Source organism: Callionymus lyra, chromosome 16 (assembly GCF_982586985.1).
Source record: "Callionymus lyra chromosome 16, fCalLyr1.hap1.1, whole genome shotgun sequence".
In the NCBI taxonomy this organism is placed as follows: domain Eukaryota; kingdom Metazoa; phylum Chordata; class Actinopteri; order Syngnathiformes; family Callionymidae; genus Callionymus; species Callionymus lyra.
In genome coordinates this window covers 25,921,595-25,940,056 of record NC_141833.1, presented here as the reverse complement: position 1 = coordinate 25,940,056, position 18,462 = coordinate 25,921,595, and the positions used below count along the sequence as shown (strand labels likewise).

Sequence of the window (18,462 nt, the reverse complement as noted above, 5' to 3'; positions counted from 1 at the left end):
AACCGCACGTTCATACAGCAGTAGAACCGCACGTTCATACAGCAGTAGAACCGCACGTTCGCACAGCAGTAGAACCGCACGTTCATACAGCAGTAGAACCGCACATTAATAAAGCATTAGAACCGCACGTTCGCACAGCTGTAGAACCACACGTTTATACAGCAGTAGAACCACACGTTCACACAGCAGTAGAACCACATCTTTAAACAGTAGTAGAACCACACGTTCGCACAGCAGTAGAACCACACGTTCATACAGCAGTAGAACCTCACTTTCAGACAGCAGTAGAACCGCACGTTCAGACAGCAGTAGAACCGCACGTTCGTACAGCAGTAAGACCACGCGTTCATACAGCAGTAGAACCTCACTTTCAGACAGCAGTAGAACCACACGTTCATACAGCAGTAGAACCGCACATTCATACAGCAGTAGAACCGCACATTCATACAGCAGTAGAACCGCACATTCATACAGCAGTAGAACCGCACGTTCATACAGCAGTAGAACCGCACGTTCATACAGCAGTAGAACCACACGTTCATACAGCAGTAGAACCACACATTCATACAGCAGTAGAACCGCACATTCATACAGCAGTAGAACCACACGTTCATACAGCAGTAGAACCGCACATTCATACAGCAGTAGAACCACACGTTCATACAGCAGTAGAACCACACGTTCATACAGCAGTAGAACCACACGTTCATACAGCAGTAGAAACGCACATTCATACAGCAGTAGAACCGCACGTTCATACAGCAGTAGAACCGCACGTTCATAGAGCAGTAGAACCACATGTTCATACAGCAGTAGAACCACCCGTTCATACAGCAGTAGAACCGCACATTCATACAGCAGTAGAACCGCACATTCATACAGCAGTAGAACCACACGTTCATACAGCAGTAGAACCGCACGTTCATACAGCAGTAGAACCGCACGTTCATACAGCAGTAGAACCACACGTTCATACAGCAGTAGAACCGCACGTTCATACAGCAGTAGAACCACACGTTCATACAGCAGTAGAACCACAGGTTCATACAGCAGTAGAACCACAGGTTTATACAGCAGTAGAACCGCACATTCGCACAGCATTAGAACCGCACGTTCATACAGCAGTAAAACCGCACGTTCGCATAGCAATAGAACCGCACGTTCGTACAGCAGTTGAACCACACGTTTATACAGCAGTAGAACCGCACTTTCGTACAGCAGTAGAAGCACGCGTTCATACAGCAGTAGAACCGCACGTTCGCATAGCAATAGAACCGCAGGCTCGCACAGCAGTAGAACTGCACGTTTGCACAGCAGTAGAACCGCACGTTCATACAGCAGTAGAACCGCACGTTCGCACAGCAGTAGAACCGCACGTTCATACAGCAGTAGAACCGCACATTAATACAGCATTAGAACCGCACGTTCGCACAGCTGTAGAACCACACGTTTATACAGCAGTAGAACCACACGTTCACACAGCAGTAGAACCACATCTTTAAACAGTAGTAGAACCACACGTTCGCACAGCAGTAGAACCACACGTTCATACAGCAGTAGAACCTCACTTTCAGACAGCAGTAGAACCGCACGTTCAGACAGCAGTAGAACCGCACGTTCGTACAGCAGTAAGACCACGCGTTCATACAGCAGTAGAACCTCACTTTCAGACAGCAGTAGAACCGCACGTTCAGACAGCAGTAGAACCGCACGTTCGTACAGCAGTAGAACCACGCGTTCATACAGCAGTAGAACCTCACTTTCAGACAGCAGTAGAACCGCACGTTCAGACAGCAGTAGAACCGCACGTTCGCACAGCAGTAGAACTGCACGTTCGCACAGCAGTAGAACCACGCGTTCATACAGCAGTAGAACCTCACTTTCAGACAGCAGTAGAACCGCACGTTCAGACAGCAGTAGAACTGCACGTTCATACAGCAGTAGAACCGCACGTTCGCACAGCAGTAGAACCGCGCGTTCGCACAGCAGTAGAACCACACGTTCATACAGCAGTAGAACCGCACGTTCGCACAGCAGTAGAACCACACGTTCATACAGCAGTAGAACTGCACGTTCATACAGCAGTAGAACCACACGTTCAGACAGCAGTAGAACCGCACGTTCATACAGCAGTAGAACCGCACGTTCATACAGCAGTAGAACCGCACGTTCGCACAGCAGTAGAACCGCGCGTTCGCACAGCAGTAGAACCACACGTTCGTACAGCAGTAGAACCGCACGTTCATACAGCAGTAGAACCGCACGTTCGCACAGCAGTAGAACCGCGCGTTCGCACAGCAGTAGAACCACACGTTCATACAGCAGTAGAACCACACGTTCGCTCAGCAGTAGAACCACACGTTCAGACAGCAGTAGAACCACACGTTCATACAGCAGTAGAACCGCACGTTCATACAGCAGTAGAACCACACGTTCGCACAGCAGTAGAACCACACGTTCGCACAGCAGTAGAACCACACGTTCATACAGCAGTAGAACCACACATTCATACAGCAGTAGAACCACACGTTCATACAGCAGTAGAACCACACGTTCATACAGCAGTAGAACCACACGTTTGCACAGCAGCAGAACCACACGTTTAGACAGCAGTAGAACAACACGTTCATACAGCAGTAGAACCGCACGTTCATACAGCAGTAGAACCGCACGTTCGCACAGCAGTAGAACCACACGTTCGCACAGCAGTAGAACCACACGTTCCATGTGAAGCAGTCGTCATCACATCATCAGTCCATGATGGTGATGGACGTCCTCACCATCCTTCTGCAGCTCCTGCAGTGTTAGTCTTTCAACTGCTCCTCCTCACTTTAAGTAGCTCAACCTCTCCAGCTTGGACTTACTTGTGGTGAGGTCTGTTCCAATCTTATGTTGGTCCTCGTGTCCTTCCTTAGATGACACTCTTAGAAGCAGATCTCAAATACATCTCTTGTCATTCTTAGACATGACTCACAGGATTCACATCCGTAAGTCGCGATTGAGAAGAAACTTGAGGTCCGTTGATAGACCTCGTCTCCTCCATAATAAACTAAATGAATTACATTCCATGTCAATATAATCTTTACATTTACAGTTTACTGTTACAGTCAACTATAATCAAACAATTTTCAACTATAATCAAACAATTTTCAACTATAATCAAACAATTTTCAACTATAATCCAACAATTTTCAACTATAATCAAACAATTTTCAACTATAATCAAAAAAAATTCAACTATAATCAAACAATTTTCAACTAGAATCAAACAATTTTCAACTATAATCAAACAATTTTCAACTATAATCAAACAATTTTCAACTATAATCAAAAAAAATTCAACTATAATCAAACAATTTTCTACTATAATCAAACAATTTTCAACTATAATCAAAAAAAATTCAACTATAATCAAACAATTTTCAACTAAAATCAATCAGTCAATGGTCGTCATGGCAACACCAAGTTCATGAGTTTCTGGCCTGAAAGTTCAAGATGAAAATGATTTTTTCACTGTGACCTGTTCACGGCTCTGATCTCTTCCTGGAGAGAAGATCCAAATATTATGACAGCTGATGTGACTAGTGAAGCTGCTGGACAGCGTCAGGATCTGCTCTCAGGGCAGATGTTCAATGTCGACGTGACACCTCAGATGCTGATCTCTCCTCCGAAAAGTGTTTTTGCCTCCATCTTATGTAAGGAGGTGCTGATGAGCGACACATCAGGTCCTGAACGAGGGTTTGATTCATGCTTGTGAGTGACGGAGAGAAAGTGTGGCAGGAGAGAGAGCGAGACCCTCGACGTCCTCCAGCTTCACATGATCCAGTCAGAGCTGAGCTCAGCAGCTCCACGGCTCGCTGGGATCTTCACACGTGAACTCTGGGTCCAGGAGGTCATCGCCGGAGGAAGCTTCTCCTCCTCGCTTCCTGTCGGAGGAAGACGAGCGGCTGCTGAGCTCGGATCATGGTCTTGAGCTTGGATTTCTGAGGAGAAACCTGGGAGTTCTGGGATGGAAGTGGATCTAACGGGATCGGGGTCGAGTAGAACAGGGACCTGGAGGACGGGACATGTCTTTGCAGCTTCTCCAGGTGGGTTTTCACCTCTTTTCGTGTTTGAGGAGGAACTTTGACATAAAACTATTGTAGTATTTGTTTCATTTTACCTTATATTTTGTCAAATCTCATTCAAACCTCTGATTATTATTACTCGTAGCTAACATTTTGATACTTATTTATGAAGTATCTTGTTTTAATTTCGTGTACATTTAAAGCTTCTTTAATCTTTGCATATTTTGAAAACACGTTTTTAACTTGTTTTGTCATTTATTACTTTGTATTTATAACTATTGTGTGAATATTAATCGGTTATTTTATTATTGTTTTCTGTTTAAGCTTTTTTATTATTATTTAACTGTTAATCTTTCATTATATCTAACATGAACTGATTACTCCGATGATCTAATATTCTCACGATAGTAGTTCAGAGTTTGTACTTGTACATGTGTATTTGTTGAATACTTGTGTATTCATTTACTTTGTGCATCTATTTACGGAGGAAAAGGAAATGAAGTCATAGTACGACCATAAAAGTAAAGAAATGTAAATAGATGATATTGATAAAGAGGTTTTTGGATCAATTAAAATACAACAAATAAAAGATAAATCTAAAGTCACTTCAAATGTACATTAAAAACAAGATCAGAGAGAAGAAAGTATTTCAACTCGTAATAACTTATTATTGATCAATATGTCTCAGAATAAAACTGTCGTATAAACGTGTTTCCATCATCAAATGAAATTCATCTTTCAGTTCGGACGAGGTTTCGTTGGACGCGTCATGTGACCTCATTGACCTCTGACCTCCTCAGTTGAACAGAATACAGTTTGAGTGACGGGTTCGGGATCGACGTGGTCCGTGACTCGTAGACAATCCTCAGTTTGTCGCCGCGACGTGCGACGGCTGTAGAGGCGACGACTCGTGTCGTGCCGCGGCGTCCAGCGCGGACGCCATCTGTCTGCGAGGCTCCGTGGCGAGGCTTCGTGGCGAGGCTTCGTGGCGAGGCTCCGTCCCTCCGCGGCGTCACGCGCGGCAACAACACGCTTCTGTTCTCTCCGATGACTTCACGAGCTCCACAGAAGAAGTCCTTCAGTGGAGCGAGAGAAGGTCGTGTGAGGTCACCTCGGCGCGACCCTCACTGGAGACGATCACGTTTACCTCCTTCTGTTATTCCACTGAAAATAAGATCATATGTGAATGACCCGAGACAGGAGAGGTTGAAGGTCAAGGTCACCTGGGAACAGTTTTTTTTTTCCTCTGAAGGAAGAATCTGGAATCAAAGATTATGAGATTTTATTTTAATTGAAATAAACTCTTATTCAGCCATTTTGACAATTATACACATATATATACTTGTTACTACACTATCACAACACCAGAGTCAAGTACTGGACAATACTACACATATATACTTGTTACTACACTATCACAACAACAGAGTCAAATACTGGACAATACTACACATATATACATGTTACTACACTATCACAACACCAGAGTCAAATACTGGACAATACTACACATATATACATGTTACTACACTATCACAACACCAGAGTCAAATACTGGACAATACTACACATATATACATGTTACTACACTATCACAACACCAGAGTCAAGTACTGGACAATACTACACATATATACTTGTTACTACACTATCACAACACCAGAGTCAAGTACTGGACAATACTACACATATATACATGTTACTACACTATCACAACACCAGAGTCAAGTACTGGACAATACTACACATATATACTTGTTACTACACTATCACAACACCAGAGTCAAGTACTGGACAATACTACACATATATACATGTTACTACACTATCACAACACCAGAGTCAAGTACTGGACAATACTACACATATATACTTGTTACTACACTATCACAACACCAGAGTCAAGTACTGGACAATACTACACATATATACTTGTTACTACACTATCACAACACTAGAGTCAAGTACTGGACAATACTACACATATATACTTGTTACTACACTATCACAACACCAGAGTCAAGTACTGGACAATACTACACATATATACATGTTACTACACTATCACAACACCAGAGTCAAGTACTGGACAATACTACACATATATACTTGTTACTACACTATCACAACACCAGAGTCAAGTACTGGACAATACTACACATATATACTTGTTACTACACTATCACAACACCAGAGTCAAGTACTGGACAATACTACGCATATATACTTGTTACTACACTATCACAACACCAGAGTCTAGTACTGGACAATACTAAACATATATACTTGTTACTACACTATCACAACACCAGAGTCAAGTACTGGACAATACTACGCATATATACTTGTTACTACACTATCACAACACCAGAGTCAAGTACTGGACAATACTATACATATACAGTATACTTGTTACTACACTATCATAACACCAGAGTCAAGTACTGCACAATACTACAAATATATACTTGTTACTACACTATCACAACACCAGAGTCAAGTACTGGACAATACTACACATATATACTTGTTACTACACTATCACAACACCAGAGTCAAGTATTGGACAATACTACACATATATACTTGTTACTACACTATCACAACACCAGAGTCAAGTACTGGACAATACTACACATAAATACTTGTTACTACACTATCACAACACCAGAGTCAAGTACTGGACAATACTACACATATATACTTGTTACTACACTATCACAACACCAGAGTCAAGTACTGGACAATACTACACATATATACTTGTTACTACACTATCACAACACCAGAGTCAAGTACTGGACAATACTACACATATATACTTGTTACTACACTATCACAACACCAGAGTCAAGTACTGGACAATACTACACATATATACTTGTTACTACACTATCACAACACCAGAGTCAAGTACTGGACAATACTACGCATATATACTTGTTACTACACTATCACAACACCAGAGTCAAGTACTGGACAATACTACGCATATATACTTGTTACTACACTATCACAACACCAGAGTCCAGTACTGGACAATACTACACATATATACTTGTTACTACACTATCACAACACCAGAGTCTAGTACTGGACAATCCTAAACATATATACTTGTTACTACACTATCACAACACCAGAGTCAAGTACTGGACAATACTACGCATATATACTTGTTACTACACTATCACAACACCAGAGTCTAGTACTGGACAATACTAAACATATATACTTGTTACTACACTATCACAACACCAGAGTCAAGTACTGGACAATACTACGCATATATACTTGTTACTACACTATCACAACACCAGAGTCTAGTACTGGACAATACTAAACATATATACTTGTTACTACACTATCACAACACCAGAGTCAAGTACTGGACAATACTACACATATATACTTGTTACTACACTATCACAACACCAGAGTCAAGTACTGGACAATACTACACATATATACTTGTTACTACACTATCACAACACCAGAGTCAAGTACTGGACAATACTACACATATATACTTGTTACTACACTATCACAACACCAGAGTCAAGTACTGGACAATACTACACATATATACATGTTACTACACTATCACAACACCAGAGTCAAGTACTGGACAATACTACACATATATACTTGTTACTACACTATCACAACACCAGAGTCAAGTACTGGACAATACTACACATATATACTTGTTACTACACTATCACAACACCAGAGTCAAGTACTGGACAATACTACGCATATATACTTGTTAGTACACTATCACAACACCAGAGTCTAGTACTGGACAATACTAAACATATATACTTGTTACTACACTATCACAACACCAGAGTCAAGTACTGGACAATACTACGCATATATACTTGTTACTACACTATCACAACACCAGAGTCAAGTACTGGACAATACTATACATATACAGTATACTTGTTACTACACTATCATAACACCAGAGTCAAGTACTGCACAATACTACAAATATATACTTGTTACTACACTATCACAACACCAGAGTCAAGTACTGGACAATACTACACATATATACTTGTTACTACACTATCACAACACCAGAGTCAAGTATTGGACAATACTACACATATATACTTGTTACTACACTATCACAACACCAGAGTCAAGTACTGGACAATACTACACATAAATACTTGTTACTACACTATCACAACACCAGAGTCAAGTACTGGACAATACTACACATATATACTTGTTACTACACTATCACAACACCAGAGTCAAGTACTGGACAATACTACACATATATACTTGTTACTACACTATCACAACACCAGAGTCAAGTACTGGACAATACTACACATATATACTTGTTACTACACTATCACAACACCAGAGTCAAGTACTGGACAATACTACACATATATACTTGTTACTACACTATCACAACACCAGAGTCAAGTACTGGACAATACTACGCATATATACTTGTTACTACACTATCACAACACCAGAGTCAAGTACTGGACAATACTACGCATATATACTTGTTACTACACTATCACAACACCAGAGTCCAGTACTGGACAATACTACACATATATACTTGTTACTACACTATCACAACACCAGAGTCTAGTACTGGACAATCCTAAACATATATACTTGTTACTACACTATCACAACACCAGAGTCAAGTACTGGACAATACTACGCATATATACTTGTTACTACACTATCACAACACCAGAGTCTAGTACTGGACAATACTAAACATATATACTTGTTACTACACTATCACAACACCAGAGTCAAGTACTGGACAATACTACGCATATATACTTGTTACTACACTATCACAACACCAGAGTCTAGTACTGGACAATACTAAACATATATACTTGTTACTACACTATCACAACACCAGAGTCAAGTACTGGACAATACTACGCATATATACTTGTTACTACACTATCACAACACCAGAGTCAAGTACTGGACAATACTATACATATACAGTATACTTGTTACTACACTATCATAACACCAGAGTCAAGTACTGCACAATACTACAAATATATACTTGTTACTACACTATCACAACACCAGAGTCAAGTACTGGACAATACTACACATATATACTTGTTACTACACTATCACAACACCAGAGTCAAGTATTGGACAATACTACACATATATACTTGTTACTACACTATCACAACACCAGAGTCAAGTACTGGACAATACTACACATAAATACTTGTTACTACACTATCACAACACCAGAGTCAAGTACTGGACAATACTACACATATATACTTGTTACTACACTATCACAACACCAGAGTCAAGTACTGGACAATACTACACATATATACTTGTTACTACACTATCACAACACCAGAGTCAAGTACTGGACAATACTACACATATATACTTGTTACTACACTATCACAACACCAGAGTCAAGTACTGGACAATACTACACATATATACTTGTTACTACACTATCACAACACCAGAGTCAAGTACTGGACAATACTACACATATATACTTGTTACTACACTATCACAACACCAGAGTCAAGTACTGGACAATACTACGCATATATACTTGTTACTACACTATCACAACACCAGAGTCAAGTACTGGACAATACTACGCATATATACTTGTTACTACACTATCACAACACCAGGGTCCAGTACTGGACAATACTACACATATATACTTGTTACTACACTATCACAACACCAGAGTCTAGTACTGGACAATCCTAAACATATATACTTGTTACTACACTATCACAACACCAGAGTCAAGTACTGGACAATACTACGCATATATACTTGTTACTACACTATCACAACACCAGAGTCTAGTACTGGACAATACTAAACATATATACTTGTTACTACACTATCACAACACCAGAGTCAAGTACTGGACAATACTACGCATATATACTTGTTACTACACTATCACAACACCAGAGTCTAGTACTGGACAATACTAAACATATATACTTGTTACTACACTATCACAACACCAGAGTCAAGTACTGGACAATACTACGCATATATACTTGTTACTACACTATCACAACACCAGAGTCAAGTACTGGACAATACTATACATATACAGTATACTTGTTACTACACTATCATAACACCAGAGTCAAGTACTGCACAATACTACAAATATATACTTGTTACTACACTATCACAACACCAGAGTCAAGTACTGGACAATACTACACATATATACTTGTTACTACACTATCACAACACCAGAGTCAAGTATTGGACAATACTACACATATATACTTGTTACTACACTATCACAACACCAGAGTCAAGTACTGGACAATACTACACATAAATACTTGTTACTACACTATCACAACACCAGAGTCAAGTACTGGACAATACTACACATATATACTTGTTACTACACTATCACAACACCAGAGTCAAGTACTGGACAATACTACACATATATACTTGTTACTACACTATCACAACACCAGAGTCAAGTACTGGACAATACTACACATATATACTTGTTACTACACTATCACAACACCAGAGTCAAGTACTGGACAATACTACACATATATACTTGTTACTACACTATCACAACACCAGAGTCAAGTACTGGACAATACTACACATATATACTTGTTACTACACTATCACAACACCAGAGTCAAGTACTGGACAATACTACACATATATACTTGTTACTACACTATCACTATATATCCATGTATCGTTACAACATAAATTAATTAATCATTATCATGATGTTTATTATTTTAATGATTAAACTAAATTGAAATTATTATTATAACTTTGGATCAATCAATAACAATATCAGATTAACATTATATAACTTACAAGCACTGGGACAGAACATACCTCTGCCAAGGACTCAAGCGCAAAATAACATCACAAAAGAACGGGAATCAAACTCCTGCAACTTGTCTCATCCTGCCAGACATTACTAGTCGACACAGATCTGTTGGACGAACTTTGTTGTTTACTTTCACAATGCATTGAATCAAATGTTCATTTATCTCGACTGAAAGTTCTAGAAAGACAAAGGTTTTAATTCAACTCATTGGTATTTAAAGTGTCGGATCATAACGAAGTGATCTGGAAACGTGAAGTTCTGGGATTGTTTCAAATGTAAACGATCTGTCTTTCTATCATTTTGATGATACTTTTGATACTAACTTTGCCTGCGTGACCTGACCAGGCACCAGGTGGGTTAGAGATGGTGGTTTCATTTATTTCCATTAAGGCTGAAACACTGAGAGGAATTGTTGAAGCTCACAGGAAGAAAACAAGAGAGCCTCTTGTTTCTTAAAAAGTGGGTTGTAGCAGGGCTGGAGAGGCTTCAGTTTTCAAGACAGCTACAGTTACACTGGACAACACTAGAGGGACAAAGTGCTGCTGGTTCAGCACCTTCACAGGTTAAACCATGTTTTTCTTTGTCTCCTCAGATTGTAGCTGAAAAGCTCGCAGAAGCAACATGAGCTGGAGCTTCCTCACTCGCCTCCTGGAAGAAATCCACAACCACTCCACGTTTGTGGGGAAAGTGTGGCTGACGGTCCTCATCATCTTCCGCATCGTGCTGACGGCGGTCGGCGGCGAGTCCATCTACTCGGACGAGCAGACCAAGTTCACCTGCAACACCAAGCAGCCGGGCTGCGACAACGTGTGCTACGATGCCTTCGCTCCTCTGTCCCACGTCCGCTTCTGGGTCTTCCAGATCATCATGATCTCCACGCCCTCCATCATGTACATGGGATACGCCATCCACAAGATCGCCCGGGCGTCCGAGGAGCAGCGCAGGAACCAGGGCAGGATTCAGAAGAAGCTGCCGCCTCACACCAGGTGGCGGGAGAGTCACCACCTGGAAGATGTTCTACGGGTAGAAGAAGACGACGATGCGGAGCCGATGATTTACGAGGATGCACTGGTGGTGCAGGAAGTTAAACCCGAGCAGTCGAGCGGCATTAGACACACTGGAAAGCACGATGGTCGAAGAAAGATTATGGAAGAAGGACTCATGAGGATCTACGTTCTTCAGCTCATGTCTCGGGCGATCTTCGAAATAGTTTTCCTCGCAGGACAGTATCTTCTCTACGGTTTTCGAGTGAGTCCTTCGTTCGTGTGCAACAGAGTCCCGTGTCCTCATCGAGTGGACTGCTTCGTCTCCAGGCCCACTGAGAAAACCATCTTCCTCCTCATCATGTACGTGGTCAGCTGTCTATGCCTCGTGCTGAACCTGTGCGAGATGCTTCACCTGGGAATCGGCTCTTTTCGGGATATTCTGCGCCAGAAAAGGACCCGCGGACAGCGAGCGTCCTACAGGTATCCGTTCTCGCGTCACATACCGGCTTCTCCCCCCGGATACAACCTGGTGATCAAGACCGATAAACCCGGCAGGATCCCCAACAGCCTCATCACACACGAGCAGAACATGGCCAACGACGCCCAGGAGCAACAGTGCACCAGTCCAGATGAGAAGATCCCGTCAGATCTGGCCAGTCTGCACCGACACCTGAGAGTGGCCCAGGAGCAGCTGGACATGGCCTTCCAAACCTATCAAACCAAGAACCACCAGCAGACGTCCAGGACCAGCAGCCCCGTGTCCGGAGGCACGATGGCCGAGCAAAACCGAGTCAACTCGGTTCAGGAGAAACAAGGGGCGAGACCCAAGTCGGCCACGGAGAAGACGGCCACCATCGTCAAGAATGGAAAGACCTCGGTGTGGATCTAGATGGGATCAGACGCTCGTACCTCAAGACTTTGATGCTACTCGAGCACCGTGGACTATTGCAATCACTGTCAGTAGACGAGACTCAAGACTAGATCAACCAGAAATCAAGTATCACATCTTTTTACTTCCATTGTCCTATTGTCTTCCCGTAGCTCACTTTCACGATATTAACAAACAGGAAGTGTATGTTGTCAAGGTGACGGACCAGGAGGGAGATGTTAACAAACAGGAAGTGGTTGTTGTCAAGGTGACGGACCAGGAGGGAGATGTTAACAAACAGGAAGTGGATGTTGTCAAGGTAACTGACCAGGAAGGAGATGTTAACAAACAGGAAGTGGATATTGTCAAGGTGACGGACCAGGAGGGAGATATTAACAAACAGGAAGTGGATGTTGTCAAGGTGACGGACCAGGAGGGAGATGTTAACAAACACGAGGTAGATGTTGTCAAGGTGACTGACCAGGAAGGAGATGTTAACAAACAGGAAGTGGATGTTGTCAAGTTGACGGACCAGGAGGGAGATGTTAACAAACACGAGGTAGATGTTGTCAAGGTGACTGACCAGGAAGGAGATGTTAACAAACAGGAAGTGGATGTTGTCAAGTTGACGGACCAGGAAGGAGATGTTAACAAACAGGAAGTGGATGTTGTCAAGGTGACGGACCAGGAGGGAGATGTTGTCAAGGTGACTAGCCAGGAAGGAGATGTTAACAAACAGGAAGTGGATGTTGTCAAGGTGACTGACCAGGAAGGAGATGTTAACAAACAGGAAGTGGATGTTGTCAAGGTGACGGACCAGGAAGGAGATGTTAACAAACAGGAAGTGGATGTTGTCAAGGTGACGGACCAGGAGGGAGATGTTGTCAAGGTGACGGACCAGGAAGGAGATGTTAACAAACAGGAAGTGGATGTTGTCAAGGTGACTGACCAGGAAGGAGATGTTAACAAACAGGAAGTAGATGTTGTCAAGGTGACTGACCAGGAAGGAGATGTTAACAAACAGGAAGTGGATGTTGTCAAGGTGACGGACCAGGAGGGAGATGTTGTCAAGGTGACGGACCAGGAAGGAGATGTTAACAAACAGGAAGTGGATGTTGTCAAGGTGACTGACCAGGAAGGAGATGTTAACAAACAGGAAGTGGATGTTGTCAAGGTGACGGACCAGGAAGGAGATGTTAACAAACAGGAAGTGGATGTTGTCAAGGTGACTGACCAGGAAGGAGATATTAACAAACAGGAAGTGGATGTTGTCAAGGTGACGGACCAGGAAGGAGATGTTAACAAACAGGAAGTGGATGTTGTCAAGGTGACTGACCAGGAAGGAGATGTTAACAAACAGGAAGTGGATGTAGAAGTCTGAGAGATGTTTGGTAGAAGCTGAATTCAATTCAATTTTATCTAAAGTGTCATTTTAATAACAAAGTTGTCTGAAGACACTTGACGGTTAAGTCTCTGGTGATTCTTCATGTTTCCTGCTGGTGTTGAAATCATTTCTTTTCCTTCTGAAGCTGACGATGCATGTTTCATAAGTTCAGAAAAACGACGTAGAATTTCCTCTTTTTCTAAAATGTTTTCCATGGTATTTAATCTTTGGTGGAACAAGTGCCTCAGGAGTCGCTTCTAATCGTTAATTCAAACTAAAGTCATCGAGGATCTGTTTTTTAATCACATGACACATCAGACCAAATAAAGGTTTGAACTTTCGAAGCGTCACGTGACGACTTTCCTTCAACGACACTTGATCGACTGGATCACATTCATGACAATAAAACATGTTTTTCTCTGAGTGACTGTTTTTTAACACTTTCTTTTGGATTGAGATTCACTTCCTGTAGTTTCTCTGGTTTTCATTTGAGGTTCAACGGTTTGATGGTGAGATGGTTTGATGGTTTGATGGTTTGATGGTTTGATGGTTTGATGGTTTGATGGTTTGATGGTTTGATGGTGAGATGGTTTGATGGTGAGATGGTTTGATGGTGAGATGGTTTGATGGTGAGATGGTTTGATGGTTTGATGGTGAGATGGTTTGATGGTTTGATGGTTTGATGGTAAGATGGTTTGATGGTTTGATGGTTTGATGGTGAGATGGTTTGATGGTTTGATGGTTTGATGGTTTGATGGTGAGATGGTGAGATGGTGAGATGGTTTGATGGTGAGATGGTTTGATGGTTTGATGGTGAGATGGTTTGATGGTTTGATGGTTTGATGGTGAGATGGTTTGATGGTGAGATGGTTTGATGGTTTGATGGTGAGATGGTGAGATGGTGAGATGGTTTGATGGTTTGATGGTAAGATGGTTTGATGGTTTGATGGTGAGATGGTTTGATGGTGAGATGGTGAGATGGTTTGATGGTGAGATGGTTTGATGGTGAGATGGTGAGATGGTTTGATGGTGAGATGGTTTGATGGTGAGATGGTTTGATGGTTTGATGGTTTGATGGTTTGATGGTTTGATGGTTTGATGGTTTGATGGTGAGATGGTGAGATGGTTTGATGGTGAGATGGTTTGATGGTTTGATGGTGAGATGGTTTGATGGTGAGATGGTTTGATGGTTTGATGGTGAGATGGTTTGATGGTTTGATGGTTTGATGGTTTGATGGTTTGATGGTGAAATGGTTTGATGGTGAGATGGTTTGATGGTTTGATGGTGAGATGGTTTGATGGTTTGATGGTTTGATGGTTTGATGGTAAGATGGTTTGATGGTTTGATGGTGAGATGGTTTGATGGTGAGATGGTGAGATGGTTTGATGGTGAGATGGTTTGATGGTTTGATGGTGAGATAGTTTGATGGTTTGATGGTTTGATGGTAAGATGGTTTGATGGTTTGATGGTGAGATGGTGAGATGGTTTGATGGTGAGATGGTGAGATGGTGAGATGGTTTGATGGTTTGATGGTTTGATGGTGAGATGGTGAGATGGTTTGATGGTTTGATGGTTTGATGGTTTGATGGTGAGATGGTGAGATGGTTTGATGGTGAGATGGTTTGATGGTTTGATGGTGAGATGGTTTGATGGTTTGATGGTGAGATGGTTTGATGGTTTGATGGTAAGATGGTAAGATGGTTTGATGGTGAGATGGTGAGATGGTTTGATGGTGAGATGGTTTGATGGTTTGATGGTGAGATGGTGAGGTGGTGAGATGGTTTGATGGTTTGATGGTGAGATGGTGAGGTGGTGAGATGGTTTGATGGTTTGATGGTGAGATGGTGAGATGGTTTGATGGTGAGGTGGTGAGATGGTTTGATGGTTTGATGGTGAGATGGTGAGATGGTTTGATGGTGAGGTGGTGAGATGGTTTGATGGTTTGATGGTGAGATGGTTTGATGGTTTGATGGTTTGATGGTTTGATGGTTTGATGGTTTGATGGTGAGATGGTGAGATGGTTTGATGATGAGATGGTGAGATGGTGAGATGGTTTGATGATGAGATGGTGAGATGGTGAGATGGTTTGATGGTGAGATGGTTTGGTGGTTTGATGGTTTGATGGTTTGATGGTTTGATGGTGAGATGGTGAGATGGTTTGATGGTTTGATGGTGAGATGGTGAGATGGTGAGATGGTTTGATGGTGAGATGGTTTGATGGTTTGATGGTTTGATGGTGAGATGGTGAGATGGTGAGATGGTTTGATGGTGAGATGATTTGATGGTTTGATGGTTTGATGGTAAGATGGTGAGATGGTTTGATGGTGAGATGGTTTGATGGTTTGATGGTGAGATGGTTTGATGGTGAGATGGTGAGATGGTTTGATGGTTTGATGGTGAGATGGTGAGATGGTGAGATGGTGAGATGGTTTGATGGTGAGATGGTTTGATGGTTTGATGGTTTGATGGTGAGATGGTGAGATGGTGAGATGGTTTGATGGTGAGATGATTTGATGGTTTGATGGTTTGATGGTTTGATGGTGAGATGGTTTGATGGTTTGATGGTGAGATGGTTTGATGGTTTGATGGTTTGATGGTAAGATGGTTTGATGGTGAGATGGTGAGATGGTGAGATGGTGAGATGGTTTGATGGTTTGATGGTTTGATGGTGAGATGGTTTGATGATGAGATGGTGAGATGGTTTGATGGTGAGATGGTTTGATGGTTTGATGGTTTGATGGTTTGATGGTAAGATGGTTTGATGGTTTGATGGTTTGATGGTGAGATGGTTTGATGGTGAGATGGTGAGATGGTTTGATGGTGAGATGGTTTGATTGTGAGATGGTTTGATGGTTTGATGGTTTGATGGTTTGATGGTTTGATGGTGAGATGGTTTGATGGTGAGATGGTTTGATGGTTTGATGGTGAGATGGTTTGATGGTGAGATGGTTTGATGGTTTGATGGTTTGATGGTGAGATGGTTTGATGGTGAGATGGTGAGATGGTTTGATGGTGAGATGGTTTGATGGTGAGATGGTTTGATGGTTTGATGGTGAGATGGTTTGATGGTTTGATGGTGAGATGGTTTGATGGTTTGATGGTTTGATGGTTTGATGGTGAGATGGTGAGAAGGTTTGATGGTGAGATGGTAAGATGGTGAGATGGTTTGATGATGAGATGGTGAGATGGTGAGATGGTTTGATGATGAGATGGTGAGATGGTTTGATGGTTTGATGGTTTGATGGTGAGATGGTGAGATGGTTTGATGGTGAGATGGTTTGATGGTTTGATGGTTTGATGGTAAGATGGTTTGATGGTTTGATGGTGAGATGGTGAGATGGTTTGATGGTTTGATGGTGAGATGGTGAGATGGTGAGGTGGTGAGATGGTTTGATGGTTTGATGGTGAGATGGTTTGATGGTTTGATGGTTTGATGGTGAGATGGTTTGATGATGAGATGGTGAGATGGTTTGATGATGAGATGGTGAGATGGTGAGATGGTTTGATGGTGAGATGGTTTGGTGGTTTGATGGTTTGATGGTTTGATGGTTTGATGGTGAGATGGTGAGATGGTTTGATGGTTTGATGGTGAGATGGTGAGATGGTGAGATGGTTTGATGGTGAGATGGTTTGATGGTTTGATGGTTTGATGGTGAGATGGTGAGATGGTGAGATGGTTTGATGGTAAGATGGTTTGATGGTGAGATGGTGAGATGGTGAGATGGTTTGATGGTTTGATGGTGAGATGGTTTGATGATGAGATGGTGAGATGGTTTGATGGTGAGATGGTTTGATGGTTTGATGGTTTGATGGTTTGATGGTTTGATGGTAAGATGGTTTGATGGTTTGATGGTTTGATGGTTTGATGGTGAGATGGTTTGATGGTGAGATGGTGAGATGGTTTGATGGTGAGATGGTTTGATTGTGAGATGGTTTGATGGTTTGATGGTTTGATGGTTTGATGGTTTGATGGTGAGATGGTTTGATGGTGAGATGGTTTGATGGTTTGATGGTGAGATGGTTTGATGGTGAGATGGTTTGATGGTTTGATGGTGAGATGGTTTGATGGTGAGATGGTGAGATGGTTTGATGGTGAGATGGTTTGATGGTGAGATGGTTTGATGGTTTGATGGTGAGATGGTTTGATGGTTTGATGGTGAGATGGTTTGATGGTTTGATGGTTTGATGGTTTGATGGTTTGATGGTGAGATGGTGAGAAGGTTTGATGGTGAGATGGTAAGATGGTGAG

General features: G+C 41.8%; 1 protein-coding gene across 1 annotated transcript; it reads left to right on the top strand.

Moving 5' to 3' along the window:
* The first annotated feature begins 4,021 nt into the window (after window positions 1–4,021).
* On the top strand, window positions 4,022–13,498 carry gjc2 (gap junction protein gamma 2). Its single transcript, XM_087811118.1, has 2 exons — window positions 4,022–4,088; window positions 11,567–13,498. Exon 2 carries the CDS (start codon window positions 11,596–11,598, stop codon window positions 12,847–12,849), a length of 1,254 nt encoding a protein of 417 aa, XP_087667244.1. The 5' UTR covers window positions 4,022–4,088; window positions 11,567–11,595; the 3' UTR covers window positions 12,850–13,498.
* Window positions 13,499–18,462: the final 4,964 nt, after the last annotated feature.

Excerpts from the sequence above, each read along its gene's own strand:
- gjc2 (XM_087811118.1), top strand. The coding sequence starts at position 11,596 with ATGAGCTGGAGCTTCCTCACTCGCCTCCTGGAAGAAATCCACAACCAC.